The sequence below is a fragment of the Otolemur garnettii genome, unplaced genomic scaffold, assembly GCF_000181295.1.
Source record: "Otolemur garnettii isolate 467f Iridium unplaced genomic scaffold, OtoGar3 scaffold00022, whole genome shotgun sequence".
In the NCBI taxonomy this organism is placed as follows: Eukaryota; Metazoa; Chordata; class Mammalia; order Primates; family Galagidae; genus Otolemur; species Otolemur garnettii.
The window spans coordinates 15317706-15333712 of record NW_003852417.1 but is presented as its reverse complement, the minus strand read 5'-3'; the positions used below and the strand labels follow the sequence as shown (position 1 = coordinate 15333712).

Genomic DNA, 16007 nt, shown 5'->3' with positions numbered 1-16007 from the left:
TAGGCGCCGAGCCACAGAAAAAAATTATTTTAAATCCCATCCCTTTTTTGTTCACATTTCTAAAAAGAGGAAGCATGGTTTGTCCAATTTATCCTTTAAAGTCAGAGGTCATGGTTGAAACCCATGATATGGATTTTTTTTTGTTCTTAGATCAGGTTCATTCAGTTTGGGAGGAACATGGTAAAAAAAAAATTTTTTTTTTGTTCTATTCAGCAGGAACTATACATAAATAAATCAGAGTCCCTTAGAGAAAGCAGTAGCAAAACTCTGATATGCCTTAACACATCTAGGATACTCATGTTGTATATTGTGGACATTGGTGCTAACCCTATTGATGAATGGGGTGCATTTGGCCTAAGAAGTCATGTTTAATATTCAGAAAACAAACTTTTCTGCTCAGCGCCTGTGGCTCAAGTGGCTAAGGTGCCAGCCATGTACACCCAAGGTGGCGGGTTCAAATCCAGCCCGGGCCTGCCAAACAACAATGATGGCTGCAACCAAAAAGTAGCCGGGCATTGTAGTGGACACCTGTGGTCCCAGCTACTCGAGAGGCTGAGGCAGGAGACTTGCTTGAGCCCAGGAGTTGCAGGTTGCTGTGAGCTGTGATGCCACGGCACTTTACCCAGGGGGATAGCTTGAGGCTCTGTCTCAAAAAAAAAAAACAACAACAACAACAAAAAACTTTTCCTATTGAGTCCATAGATGATAGCATCAACCACTTGCATGAAATATATTCTATTACCAGAGAGAGCAGATCTTCTCTTTAAGTGTTGGATTCTTTACTTATTTGGGCAATAGTTATGAAGTTCATTATTATTTTGATCTTTACTTAAAGAATCCTGGCAATTGAAATCTCTAATTTCTAATAAACTTTGTACTTGGAAATGGTAAGATAACACGATTATCTTTTCCTTATAGAGTTTTGGGAGTGCCAGCAAATCCGGAGCATCAAACAAAAAACCTGGTATGTATAATAGTGAGCTTAAAAATTTTTAAGTAACATATTTGCTGTGTTGTAGTCTTATATTCATAGTTTCTTTTTCTTCTTTTCAGAGATTGCTCAAGTAACTTCAGCATATGTTGCTTCTGGTTCTGAACAGCTTAGCCTTGCACCAGGGCAGTTGATATTAATTCTAAAGAAAAACACAAGTGGGTGGTGGCAAGGGGAGTTACAGGTAATATCCTTTAGTATCTTTCAGTTTTATTCTAAGAGTGATGCATGGTCATAAAAAGATATATTTTTTTTGTTTTTGAGACAGAGTCTCACTATGTCGCCCTCGGTAGAGTGCTGTGGCGTATGTCACAACTCACAGCAACCTCCAACTCTTGGTCTTAAGCGATTCTCCCACCTCAGCCTCCCAAGTAGTCAGGACCACAGGTGCCCACCACAATGCCCAGCTATTGTCACTGTTGTTTAGCTGGCCCAGGCTGAATTCGAACCTGCCAGCCTCGGTGCATGTGGCCAGCCCCATAACCACTGTGCTATGAACACCGAGCCATAAAAATAAAATTAATCAAAACTTTTAAATCCTTCACAGTCATACTTCTTCACAGTAATTAATATCAACATTTTAGTGTATTATGTTTCCTCTAGTCTTTTGCCTGTTCATTTCTAGCACAGTTGAGTTGATGTTGTAAGTAACAGTTTAAAGAATAATTTTCTGTAAAGACTGTTGTTTTTCAGTAACGCATCCCTAAATAAACCACAGATCACCTTCTTAAAGAAAAGGACAACATCATCTTTGCTTGGGATAAGATTTATAGATAGCCTTTAGGAGAAAGCCATGGTCTGGATTTGGTACCGAGAAAATGCTACTCATTTTGACTGTCCCCCAGTGGCCTTCGCAGTGTAAGGAAAGAGACATAAATGAGCCTCAGTTTTTCCTAAAATATTAGTGATTATTGAATATATCTTGATATAGAAAGAGGGTTCTTCTCTCCTAAAATTTCCTTACTGGCTTAAACTAAAAAGCAAGAGGTATAATGGCTATATTTTTATGTAACATTGTTACAGGATTGTAATATAGAGGGTATACGTAGCTCTGTTCTTTTTTTTTTTTTTTTTCATAGCTCTGTTCTTGCAGACTAAAGTCTTAGGATTTCTAAAGAACACTGAAGGTTAAATATCTTCTTCAATAAACCTCTGAAATTCTACCTTCTGATTTAAGATAGACCCAAATAAGTGGGAAACATGGCTCTTTACAATTTGTATTTATCACCTACTGATTTTTTGTTAACAAAGCTCCAAGAGAGAGCTTGCAGTGGGTGGCACCATTTATGAGAACTCTATGAAAATCATTTTTAATATAAATATTATTTGTAGAAAATATTCAGAGAACTTTGAGCCTGGAAGACCTCCAAATAGACTTCAGCAATTGGTGTTTTCAGCAGCAGTTTGAGAAGCATGTTGTAGTGAGTCTTCTCACATTGTTTAATGTTTACCTAACAGGCCAATACTAAGTTCAGGGGTCTCTAAAACCACCCTCATATCTGAAACCAGTTACAAGCTTAGGGCTCCCCAAGACTACTCTCAAGTTTAATAGTTCACTAGAAGGACTTATAGAACTCACTAAAAGCTGTTAAACTCACAGTTATGGGTTTTTTTTGGTTTTTGAAGGTTTTAAAATTTTTTTTTTCAAAGTTAGGGTCATATAGTGCAGTGGTGTGCAATCATAGCTCACTGTGACATTGAACTTCTGGGCTTAAGCAGTCCTTTCACCTCTGCCTCCTGAGTAGCTAGGGTCAAGTACCACACTTGACTAATATTTTAAAAAATTTTTGTAGACACAGGGTCTTGCTGTGTTGCCTTGTGGTCTCAAGCTTCTGGCCTCAAGCAAACCTCTTGCCTTGGCCTCACAAAGCATAGTTACAGTTTATTACAGTGAAAGGGCACAGGGCAGAGACCCAGAGAAAGAGACAATGGGGCAGCATGCAGGAGAGTTCCAAAAAGGGGTTCATGTTGTTCTTTTAGTGGCATCATGGACAGCATTAAATCATCCTCGTAATGATATGTGACTGTACACACAGAGTGTTGCCAACCAGGAAAGCTCACCAGAGCTTTGATGTTCAGAGTTTTTATTTGGGCTCCCATCACGTAGGTATGGTTAATTGCCCATATTGCTGAACTCATCCTTATTTACTTTTTTCGTCTTTATTTATTTTTTTTTAGAGACAGAGTCTCACTTTATTACCCTCGGTACTGAGTACTATGGCATCACAGCTCACAGCAACCTCCAGGTCTGGGGCTTAGTCTATTCTCTTGCCTCAGCCTCCTAAGTAGCTGGGACTACAGGCACCCGCCACAACGCCCAGCTATTTTTTGTTGCAGTTTGGCCAGGGCTGGGTTCAAACCCGCCACACTTGGTATATGGGGCCAGCACCCTACTCACTGAGCCACAGGCGCCACCCTGAACTCAGTCTTTAAATAGGGATGTCCAACCTGTGACCCATGTACTATGTGCTGATTAGTTGAGGCCTGTTTTGCTTATCTGTGGTGTCTGATATCACAAAAAGTATACGCAGACCTTTGTTTTGGCTCATCAGCTTTCATAGTGTTTGTGTATTTAATGTGTAGCCCAAGGCACTCTTTCTTCTTCCAGTGCACAGCAAAAAAGAAAAAAAGTTGGACACCCCTGCAGTCTAACTGCTTCTGAGATTGAGCTGATACTGCATGACCCAAAGTACCCAAGAGAAATCACATTGTTAAATTTGGCATGGCCCCGAGTCCCCAGATAAACTCAAACACTCTTTATTAGTCAGGGTATTCTAAGGATTTAGAGATTACTTCCCAGGAGCCGAGGGCTAATGGTAGACTTCTCTTTGGGCAAGAGTAATGCTTTATTGCACATCCACAGTTTTTCTGATTTTCAAGGTATATCTCAATGATTTTTATTCTCATCTTTCAATTGTATATTTCTTTTGCTAATTTATAGGCCAGAGGAAAAAAGCGACAGAAGGGATGGTTTCCTGCCAGCCATGTTAAACTTTTGGGCCCAAGTAGTGAACGAACCACACCTGCATTTCATCCTGGTATGGAGTTTGTTAAAACTTAGCAACTTCTTGAATTAGCTAACTCTGAAAAATATTAAAAAGGTGTTCTTCCCTTAATCTCTGCTTAAAAGTAACATGCTGTCGAGAATTTCCTTTCCAAAAAGTTTTGTGTAGAAACACCCCACTTGATACTTGAAACACTTCACTCCTTGAAAATTTTCAGTGTGAAATTGCTATACCATCAGACTTAAAGTGTTTGCTTAGATTATTAACTGTAGGTGAGAAATTCTGTTTTTTTGTAAAACAGAATAGAGGAAGGAAGGTAAGAGACATAGCTCAAGAGAAATTTTGCCTAATTTTAGTACTTAATATTAATTTTTTTTTTTTTTTGAGGCAGAGCCTCAAGCTATCCCCCTGGGTAGAGTGCTGTGACATCACAGCTCACAGCAACCCCCAACTCCTGGGCTCAAGCGAGTTTCCTGCCTCAGCCTCCCAAGTAGCTGGGACCACAGATGCCTGCCACAACACAATGCCCAGCTATTTTTTGGTTGCAGCCGTCATTGTTTTTTGGTAGGCCTGGGCTGGATTTGAACCCGCCACCTTAGGTGTATGTGGCTAGTGCCGAGCCAATATTAAAGTAATTTAAATCCAAGGGAGAGTTTTAACATTTGACTCTTGTAGGAATAACCGATTTAATTTGTTCTTTTCTTGTTTCTCTGCTAGTCTGTCAGGTGATTGCCATGTATGACTACACAGCGAGTAATGAGGATGAGCTCAGCTTCTCCAAGGGGCAGCTTATTAATGTTATGAGCAAAGATGATCCTGACTGGTGGCAAGGAGAAATCAGTGGGGTGACTGGTCTGTTTCCTTCAAACTATGTGAAGATGACGACAGACTCAGATCCAAGTCAACAGTGTAAGTAGTATCAAATTATTTACCTCTCACTTAGTGTTAAAACTGTAATATTCAGTACTGAAATTATTGTTCTGGATCAGATCTCAGACTCAGCACTCACAAGCAAATGTAGACGAGTGTTTAATGTAAAAAAAAAAAAAAGAAAAACTTTTTAGAAGATTAAAATTTGTATTGCTTTATTTAAATACATTTTGCTAGGCCAGGCATGGTGGCTCGTGCCTGTAATCCCAGCACTGTGGGAAGCTGAGGCAGGTAGATTGCCTTAGCTCATAGGTTCGAGACCTGCCTGAGCAAGAGCGAGACCCTGTCTCTCAAAATAGCTGGGCGCTGTGGCAGGCGCCTGCAGTCCTGGCTACTCAGGAGGCTAAGGCAAGAGAATGGCTTCAGCCTAAAAGTCAGAGGTTGCTGTGAGCTATGACAGCACAGTACTCTACCGAAGGTGACAGTGAGACTCTGTCTCAAAAAGTAAATAAATAAAATAAATACATACATGCATACATTTTGCTGACTTCAGACCTTGTTTGGCTTTTTCTGAAAGAACGTAGAATTTTTCTTATGAATTCTTTGGTATAGCAGCCATCTGTTCTGAAGCTTCTTTTCACCATCCTTTTCTTCAGCATGTTTTAAAAAGTAGCCCTATTTAGCTTTACTATTTAGAGCGACCATTTTAATATACAGATGCTATTAAATTTACAGTCTTCTCATTTATTTCCCACACATATACATACTATCCAATTGGAAGAGAATAAAATAACCTATTTAAACTGTTTGCAAAATTCTCCTTAGGTGACTCCTTTAGGTAGCCACCTTGTTCCACAAGGGATGTGTGAATTAAGATCTGTTTAACTGTTGTCAGTTCAAGGGTCTAGATCTCAAAAGTGTGAAATTTGGTAGTACATAGAATTATCTCTTGGTGTTTACCTGGCTATTCTTCTAGTTAACAGTAAACCCAGAATTAATAATAAATTAGGGAATAAGCAGTACTTGGAAATAATTTTTTACCTTTATAAAAAGGACGTCACTTTACCCTTTTGATTTTTAGTTTATTTATTTATTTTTTTTTTTGGAGACAGAGCCTCAAGCTGCCCCCCTGGGTAGAGTGCTGTGGCATTACGGCTCACAGCAACCTCCAACTCCTGGGCTCAAGAGATTCTCTCGCCTTAGCCTCCCGAGTAGCTGGGACCACAGGTGCCCACTACAAAGCCTGGCTGTTTTTTGGTTGCAGCCATCATTGTTGTTTGGCAGGCCCAGGCTGGATTCGAACCCACCAGCTCAGGTGTATGTGGCTGGCACCTTAGCCTCTTGAGCCACAGGTGCAGAGCCTGATTTTTAGTTTTAATGTTTATAGAATTTGTTGTGATTTGTGTTTTTATTATTCTTATGACATTAGTTGATATATTTTAGCCTTTCATTTTAATTTAGTTGCTGAGAATATATATATCGTAACCCAATCAAAACTGAAATACAGTAGAACTTCCATTGTTGACCACTTCCCTACATTGACCACCTCCTTACATTGACCTGATTTCCATGGACTGGACATGCACCATATGTAGACATCAGTACAGTAACCTTTAACTGCCTACATTTGTTGACTAGTTGTTATAGTCCCTTAGGTGGTCAACTTATAGAGGTTCTACTGTATATTGTTGTTTGGAACGCTCTTTTTCAGTTAAGTCTCATATGATAAGGAATATAAAGAACAGATAAAAGCTTTTCTAAAGGCTCGGTGCCTGTGGCTCAAGAGGGTAAGGTGCCAGCCACATACACCTGAGCTGGCAGGTTGGAATCCAGCCTGGGCCCGCCAAACAATGATGGCTGCAATCAAAAAATAGCTGGATGTTGTGGTGGGTGCCTGTGGTCCCAGCTACTTGGGAGGCGGAGGCAGGAGACTCGTCTGAGCCCAGTAGTTAGAGGTTGCTGTGAGCTGTAATGCCACAGCACTCTACCCAGAGCAACAGCTTGAGGCTCTGTCTGAAAAAACAAGAAAGCTCTTCTAAAGGAAGGGCTGTGCCCCCATGCCTTCCCTTCGTCCCCTACCTATTCTACCACAGTCCTTTCAGTGTCTTCTCTGGACATAATTTAAAAGTCACAATTGTAGAGAAATCTGTTTGAAGGCAATAGCAGCCTTCTACGAAAGTAACATTCCCAGAGAGCTGAGTGACAACTTTTAAGTCCTTAAAAGAAGCAGCATAGTAAGTTGTCAACAAATGTTTGATACATGAATGATAAAGGAAGTAGATTGACATGAATTAGTTATCCAAGGGCATACTTGCCATGGAAATTACTCTGGGTCAGAGAATGATTTGTCTGCCATTTTGGTAGAACTGACAGAGCCTCAGTCTAGATGAGTGAGGTACGTAATCTATGCAGTGCTCTCCAGTGGAGATAGCAGTGCACTAAGTAGCGCTCCACTAGATAGCACTCCACTGCTTTTCTCCTTCTGCAGTGAGAAAAACAGTCCAGGCACCTTTCAGTACAGTGGCCATTGGCCATGTGTAGCTTCTAATCAGTGGATTGTGGCTAATATGAATGAGAAACTCCATTCTTAATTTAATTAATTTAAAACCAGCCATTTGTGGCTGGTGCCTACCATGGGAGACAGTGCAACTTTAAGCCCTCCCTAAAATAAAACAAGGAAATAACAGTGAAACAGAAATAAGAAGACCGGAATAGTTGTCTTTTAGTCATTACTGACCTATACAGTGACTTTTAAGGAACAGAGTTTCTTATATGCTTTTAGATTTTGTTAACATTATTCCTCCTATTAAGAAATTCATTTGGTAAGAATTTTTTGAGCATCTACTATGTATTTATAAGGCATTGGGAATAAGAACATGAAAGGATGGTCCTTATTGTTGAAGTATCTTTTGAGGTTAGTGGGGAATGATGTTCATATAAATATACACATGGCAGTTACTATAATGAATATTTATACACATATGTATTTTGGAAGAGATTCCCTAAATCTTTGTGGGGAAAGCATGTTGTGAGAAATTTCACAGAGGATATTCGATGAGAAGAATAAGTAGTTTGCTAAAAGGGCAGATGTTAGGGGTGGGAGGAGGTACTAATTATTGATCATTTTAGGGAAAGTGGAATGTTCAAGAAGCTATTTAAAAATAACAATAGTTTCAGAGTTCTCTTTGTTATAAAATTATCAATAACTTATATAATTACCTTATTTTTCATACTGATACATATGGATTTTCAAAATTTAATCATGTCTAAAAAGTATACTTTTTTGCCTAAATGCACAACTAAATTATCCCTCCTAGAATAAAAGGGCTCTCAATTCTGTAATTCTGAGGCTAATTCCCAAAGAGATTCCTCTGAGATGGTTTACTGTTTCTGTAAAACAACTGTATAAGTCACCTACAAGAGTGAGGCACACTGATTTTGTTTACTTGAAATAATTACCAGAAATTGAAAAGTCATAATTGCTTTTTCAAAGGAGAAGGAGTTGTATTGGTAGCTGTGAAGTTTACTCACAGTAAGTTTATTATAAACCTATAATTGTAATAAGATATGGTTCAGAAATGCTTAATCCTTAAAGTCAGGAATTGATTGGAGATCTTTCATGTACCTACCAAGTTTTTTAGAAATGAGTCATCGTTTTATAGCATGTATGAGTCAGTGAAAATTGGTTAAACCGTAGACTACTGTTTGTGTTCTTTGGCTCTTTTAAGTATTATTTTCATTTCATTATGTAATCAGAATATTTTTAAAGGTTAGGAATTTTAATAATTCAGATTTGTTTAGTTGATGTTGCGTGTTATTAGTCAAATTTTTCTCACCCAATTTATATTATGTTCATTTTATTCCTCATTTTTCTTTTTTTAGGACCCAATGTTGTCTTCCAGTTGTGAAAGCACCCCAGAGACCCACTATCCAAGTTTGACTCTAGCGTGGAGGCAGGGCAGGCAGCCCTGATCAAATCTCTCCTACACAATTTGTTTACTTCGTTTGAATGTTAGAGCCACTTGTGATTATTTCTTTGTGTTTCTAATTTATAGTTAAAATTTATTTGTAACAAGTAAAGGATAGTGGGTCTTTGTGTGGCTTTCCCTGCTGTTCACTCTGGCATCCTTTAGTATTTTTCTTTTTTAATTTGGTAATTATAGGTCATTAGCATGCACATTGAGTTTGCCCTTACATGGTGGGAGTTCAAACACACAAAGACCCACTATTTGCACAAACTATTCTTGCTGGTTTGGAATGGGCTCCATGCTTTTCTAATGTTATTGCAACATGTATATTCATTACAGACTTCAGATAAAATTTGCTTATGTTCTGCTAATATATTTGATCTAGTCCTAATCACAGTGAGTTCTTAATTGGCTCAATATGTGGTTTGCCCTCAAATACATACTGTTTATTACTTTCTAATTATGGCACTATGAGTACCAATATTTAGATTTGTTTAAAGACCAAAAACTGGAAATAGTTTCTTCTCTGTTTTCTCTGTACTCAGGATGGGAGCAGTAACATTTGGGGGGGGGGGCGCTTTTACTGTCTCACGGGCTAGGAAAGTGGCCTGCTCCAGCAGGTATGTGCAGAGTGGAGTGTGTTGAATGTGTTTCAGCTGCCCAAGAATGAGCACTCCACTATGGTAGTTTCCTTAGGATCTTTGTGTTCTGGGCTAACGATTATTCCTGCAGAATGAAAAGCTCCCACTGTTGACTGTGAGGTATGAAACCTTCCCTAGTTTAGACAGAACATGTATATCTGTAACACATTTTAAAGTCAGAGTTCTGGTTACCTGTTTCAGTCAGGTGACTACATATCTTAGTATACAAAAGGACACTGGCTGGCATTCTTCTTAATGAATTTGGTAAAGATCATAAGGAATCCTTGAATAATTTAAATGTCCCTGAAACAGGCATACAGACTTTAGTCAAGAATGAATGAATGAAGGAGAGATGTGTGAGAACTGGCACTCCTCTGTGCTCATGAAGCTTCTTTGAGGCTAGAAGATTGATTTTACCATCCAAACCTCTCTGGCTGATACCTATTCTTCAACCACGTTGGCTACTTTGACATAGGAATTTATTTCATTTCTTTATGAGCGCAAAACATTAAAAATAACAAACATTATTGTAAACTAATATATGTGAGAGTACTTAACTGAAACAAAAAGGAGTTTTAGTAGGCAGTATTAAATTATATATGAAAATCAGTAAGAAGTTTATGCAATTTAAAATGTTTACAAACTGCAGTGCAATCTACTGTTTGTGAATGTCAAAGTATTATCAGGAAAAGTGTATATACAATCACAAAGTCATATTTCCTCACAGGGTTCTTTAAAAGGAGTGAAATATGTTTTTATACCTCTTACTTTCAGTTAGAGGCATATTTTGTGCAATATTTATGTTAACGTGCCTATACGTTATGAATGAATTATTTCAGTCGTACATTGCCTAAGTCATAACCTTTTAACACTTGAGAAAGAATCAATCATTTGGTTAAAACTTCACAAACTTCAAATATCTGTGTTCCAAAATACTTCATGCTATTGGGATATAGGGAGGTATGTATGTGTGCTCCCGGGGGTGGCGATTTCTAGGTAGAACACCTTCACTTTTAGCTTGTGGCATCATCATGATATTTTCATAAATATGACATTAATAGGAAAGCAATAATTTTATAGTCATTTTACCAGTGGAATAATAGATTTGCCTGCATTCATTAAATGAGAGTGCGAAGACTGGATTCTTAGGAATTCAACTGACTCTTCCTAATTTTATGAATTACCTGTTCTTGCCTTTTATTTTCTGAACTTTCTGCTTCTGCATCTTTTGGTTGAGTTCACATTAAGGACAGTTATTTTTAATCTGTTTTAAACCCTAACATTAGAAATCAGACCACCGTTAATTAGCCACATTAACTTGGTTTAACATTTTTACTTTATAATATTTGATTTGGACTACCTAATATACTGATAAATTATTTCAAAGGTATTTTTATAGCTCTTGCTTCACTTTTACACTGATAAATATGAATTTTTAGGAATGATATTCAGATAGAGCTTAGCGTCCATAATCAGTCTGAAATAATGTGTTCATCAGGTACTTATGGATTAAGTCACATGCTGGCCTGTTTAAGCTGAATGTCAGTCTGGAAAACAAATTACTGTATTAAGTGAAATACCATTCTTTGTTTAGGTATTTTGTCATAAAAATGAGAGAAAGCTAAAAAGAGAAACAAAATTGTATGACATGCATATAATAATTTAAGTCTTTCTTAAAAGTGCGTGCAATCCTTTCAATACCTCATTCAGCCATATATTTTTGTTTTCTTCCTCATTCGGTATAAGGCAGCTTTCAGTTTGCTTAGAAGACAACATTAGGAGAGAGTTTATAAGAAACACAGAATTTTTAAATGGGGGTACAACTAAATAAATTTGAACTCTTGTAGGAGGTAAAGAATCAAAATACCTGTTTGTTTAAAGATTACAATATGTGATAATCATTATTAAAGTATTTGATTAAACTTGATAGGTTTTCTAGCAATGAAAAAATCAGTTCTAAACCAAAGCTGATTTTTAGAAAGTTTAAAAATTTAAATCAACCCTATCCATCGTATAGTTCTCTGAAACTTTATCTTAAAGAGTTACTTTAAAATAATACAACCATTAAAGAATGTAATTGCTATTTTAATGTTTTAAAGTGGTTTAAACATTTTAAAATATGAATACTGTAGTTTAAAAGACAGCAACTCGGGGAAGGAAAAGTAGAGAAAGAAATGCCAATTCCAGTCCAAAGCTTTATTTGCCAAGTTTCTTAGAATGAATTTTACCAAGTTATGAATTCATGTAAATAGAACCTATAATGGAAATACTAAGAGATTTTTGCCTAAAGGGGCATTTATTGGATGCTGCTGTGATGCTATTGTAATGTAATAAATTCTTAAATTGTTGCAAAGTGCTGTTTTGCCTTAAAATTTTATTTTGTGTGTCTTGAAAACTATAGTATTAAAAGTATTGAGATTGTACAAATGCTGGGCACGCTTGGCATGAGATAATCTGTTCTTATTTTTACAGAATTGTAATATAACTATGCAAGAGTGTTTATTAAAAGAACACAAACTATATTATTTGTATTGTGTATTTCTTTCAAAACATGTTTAAAACTTATTTTTAATTTTTATATGTAGTTGTGATTAAATGTCCTTGATATTTCTCTTTTTTCTTAATGTAGTCTCTGAGTGTAGGCCAGCAGATTGTTTCATATCATAGGGGACAAAAATTTTCAAGTGGTCAAGGCAGAGTTGATTTGATTCAAGATAATCATGTATCCCAAAAGTGAAAGAAATTGTGATTTTAATGTTACTGCTTACAAAACTAAAGGAAAATGTAATTTAGAATAATAATAGACTATTATGTTATTTACGTACTTAACTACAAGTTTTTTATAGAAAGATCCAACAGAACTACACAAATTGATACTCCTTGCAAATGTAGAATAAGACTTGTTTTAGTATAAAGTAAGAGTCTGTGTAAAAGAAAACCTCAGTGATCAAGTATCAGAGTTAAGCTGAATATTACACTTAAGTAATCAAATGGGTGGTTTGTGAGCCCTTGGGTGGGAAGAAAAACATGAGTCTAAATCCAGCCCATTCATCAAATGCATAGCATAAACACACTCTTTCCAAAAAGCCTTTCCTTTCTTTTGGAAAGTTAGTCAACTAACATATATTATTTGCAAACAGCCAAACTATGTACTGGGAGTAACAAAAATGAATTCCAGAAGGTTCTAGCTTTAGGTAGTACATTGCCCTGTGAGAGGATCAGGCTTTTTATAATTACTAAGCACAGTGATAATTACTGAACACCAAAAGAGGAATACCTAATTCAACCATAGATTGATGAATGAAAGAAAACTTCCTAGAGGAAGCAATTCCCAGATCCCTGAGTAGGAGTAAGCATGTTGAGGGGTGGGACATCAGAGAGTATGAAAAGAGAAGAAACATCCTGGCAGAGGTCGGGGGAGGTGATTATAAGCAGTTCATTTTTGGTAGAGTGCAAGTGCAGAGCCAGGAACAGTGAAAGTTGAGGCTTCAGAGGCCAAAGGTTAAACCTGAGATTCTCTAGTTTGGTTCCCTCGGCTCTGTTGGAATCATCTGGGAAGATTTCAAAAGCTATTGATGCTTGAAGTTAAAGTGGCCTGAAATTTGACCACTTTGGATTTTTTAAAGCCTCACAGATGATTCTAATAATGCAGCCAAGGTGGAGAAAAAAATGATGAAACAGAGTTCTGGGGGGAATTGGCAGGAGTTGGGGGTGATGGAATGTGAGGGTAGATGGAAGAGTCACTTCCAGGTTTGTATCTTGGGTGACAGGGTGGGATGATGGTGCCACCAGCTTCAGTGAAAAATCAGAGTTAGGGGCTCGGCACCTGTGGCTCAAGTGGCTAAGGCGCCAGCCACATACGCCTAAGGGTTCGAATCCAGCCTGGGCTCGCCAAAAACAACAATGACGGCTGCAACCAAAAATAGCCAGGCGTTGTGATGGGCACCTGTGGTCCCAGCTACTTGGGAGGCTGAGGCAGGAGACTCGCTTGAGCCCAGGAATTGGAGGTTGCTGTGAACTGTGATGCCACAGCACTCTACCCGGGGGACAGCTTGAAGCTCTATCTCAAAAAAAAAAAAAAAAATCAGAGTTATGGAACGATGATGAGTCTGGTTTTGACTACAAAGCATGTGTGGGCCGTCCAGATAGACTTGTCTAGCAGGTAGTCAGGTAAAATCAAGGTACATAGGATCAGACTACACCAGCTGGTGGAATGACGCATGTCGGTAGTTGTTGAACTAGTTGATGAAGTTACTTGAAGAGATGAGACTTCTAAGGAGATCAGCAATTGAGGGCTGGATAGTGAGAGGAATTCATAAAGATAAGAAACAAGATTCTACAAGAATAGATTGTTGTGCTGATACCACCGTTTTTAGAAAATGAAATTCTGGCTGAGCAACCATCTCATGTACCAGTAAAGAGGAAGAGTGCCCTTTTGTTGAGGACTTGCTACTCTAGGTACTTCTCTAAGGTCCTTGAATGCATTACTTCTTTATTCTGTTCTTTTTTCAGATGTGAAAGTTAAAACTGAGAGGTTAAATAGCTCGTCCAAAGTTACACAGCTAGTAAGTGGTAGAATTGGTTTATGGCCTGGTTGCCAAGTCCATGCCCTTAACCTCTACAGTCATGTGCCAGTATTACCACCATTTTCATAGTTGTGTAGTTCTGGCCGTACAGCCATTACTCACACCAGTAAAAGAAAAAAAAAAATCAGAGATTGCACCATGTCTTCTCTGTGTAAAAAGACAGAGAAGAAGCAAGGCAGCAAGGACTGAGTATAATAAACAAGGACAAGAATATGTAACAATAGTCTCCCGAAAGATACAGCTGAACATAATCACCTTTTTTTGTAACAGCTTTACTGAGAGAGAATTCATATACCATGTAGTTCACTCACTTAAAGTGTACAATTCAGTGGTTTTTAATATATTCACAGAGTTGTACAACCATTGCCATGATTAATTATAGAACATTCTTTTTTTTTTTTTTTTGAGACAGAGTCTTACTGTGTCACCCTTAGTAGAGTGTGTGGCATCACAGCTCACAGCAACCTCCAACTCTTAGGCTTAAGCAATTCTCTTGCCTCAACCTCCCTATGCCCGGCTATTCTTTGGTTGCAGTTGTCATTATTGTTTAGCAGGCCCAGGCCAGGCTCGAACCTGCCAGCCTTGGTGTATGTGGCTGGCACCCTTCTCACTGAGCTACGAGCACCAAGCCAACTATAGAACATAGTTAACAGCTCAAAATGAGCCCCTGGCTGGATGTGGTGGTGCATGCCTGTAGTCCCATCTACTTGGGAAGCTGAAGCAGGAGAATCATTTAAGGCCAGGAGCTTGAGGCTGTAGTGCCCTGTGGTCATGCCTATGAATAGCCACTGCATTCCAGCCTGGGCAACATAGACCCTGTCACTTAAACCCTATATTATCACTTCCCTGTCCCCCGATGGTCCCCAAACCCTGAGCAGCCACTGATCTATTTTCTGTCTCCATATGTTTGCCTATTCCCCATTTCATATATGTGGAATCATAAAATGTGTAGCATTTTGTGATTTGCTTATTTTACTCAGCATAATGTTTTCAAGGTTCATCCATGTTGTAGCATGTATCAGTATATCATTGTTTTTTATGTCTAATATTTCATGTGTGGATAATAATAAATTTTGTTGCCAGGCACAGTGTCTCAGGCCTGTAAAATCATTGCACTTTGGGAGGCTGAGGCAGGTGGATTGCCTGAGCTCACAAGGTTGAGAGCAGCCTGAGCTAGAGTAAGACCCTGCCTCTAAAAATACCCAGGTGTTGTGGTGGGCGCCTGTAGTCCCAGCTACTCGGGAGGCTGAGGCTAGAGAATCATTTGAGCCCAAGAGTTTGAGGTTGCTGTGAGCTGTGAGGCCACCGCACTCTATCGAGAGTGACAGAGTTGAAACTCTGTCTCAAAAATAAGTAAATAAATAAATGCAACGACAAAAAACCCTATATTTTGTTCATCAGTTGATAGACATCTGGGTTATTTCTACTTTTTGTCTATTATGAGTAATGCTGCTGTGAACACTTGTGTACGAGTTTTAGTGTGAACATATGTCTTTGTTTTTTGAGTTTATATCTAGGAGTAGAATTGCTAGGTCAAATGGTAAATCTCTGTTTAACATTTTGAGAAACTGCCAGATTGCCAATATGGCTGCCTCATTTTCTATTCCCACCAGCAGTGTATCAGTGTTTCTGTTTCTCTGCATCCTCACCAGGACTTACTATTATTTGACTTTTTTATTATAGCTCTCCTTATGGGTGTAAAGTGACCTCTCATGGTGGTTTTTGATTTGCATTTCCTGAATGACTAATGATATCGCACATCTTTTCATGTGCTTATTGGCCATTTTCCTATCTTCTTTGGAGAAATGTCTATTCAAATCTTTGCCTGATTTTTTAAATTTAGTTGTTTGTCTTCATAACCTCTTTTTTAAAAGACTTTAATTTTTAGAGCAGTTTAGGTTCACAGCAAAATTGAGAGAGGGGGACAGAGATCCCGTGTATTTCCT

General features: G+C 38.1%; 1 protein-coding gene across 1 annotated transcript in view; it reads left to right on the top strand.

Moving 5' to 3' along the window:
- ITSN2 (intersectin 2) overlaps positions 1-16007 on the top strand; it is a 120208-nt gene that overhangs the window by 70430 nt on the left and 33771 nt on the right. Inside the window, exons 22-25 of the mRNA XM_023511816.1 lie at positions 919-964; positions 1054-1175; positions 3933-4029; positions 4714-4905. Of these exons, the coding sequence (XP_023367584.1) occupies positions 919-964; positions 1054-1175; positions 3933-4029; positions 4714-4905 (457 nt within the window). The remainder of the gene's footprint in view (positions 1-918; positions 965-1053; positions 1176-3932; positions 4030-4713; positions 4906-16007) is intronic.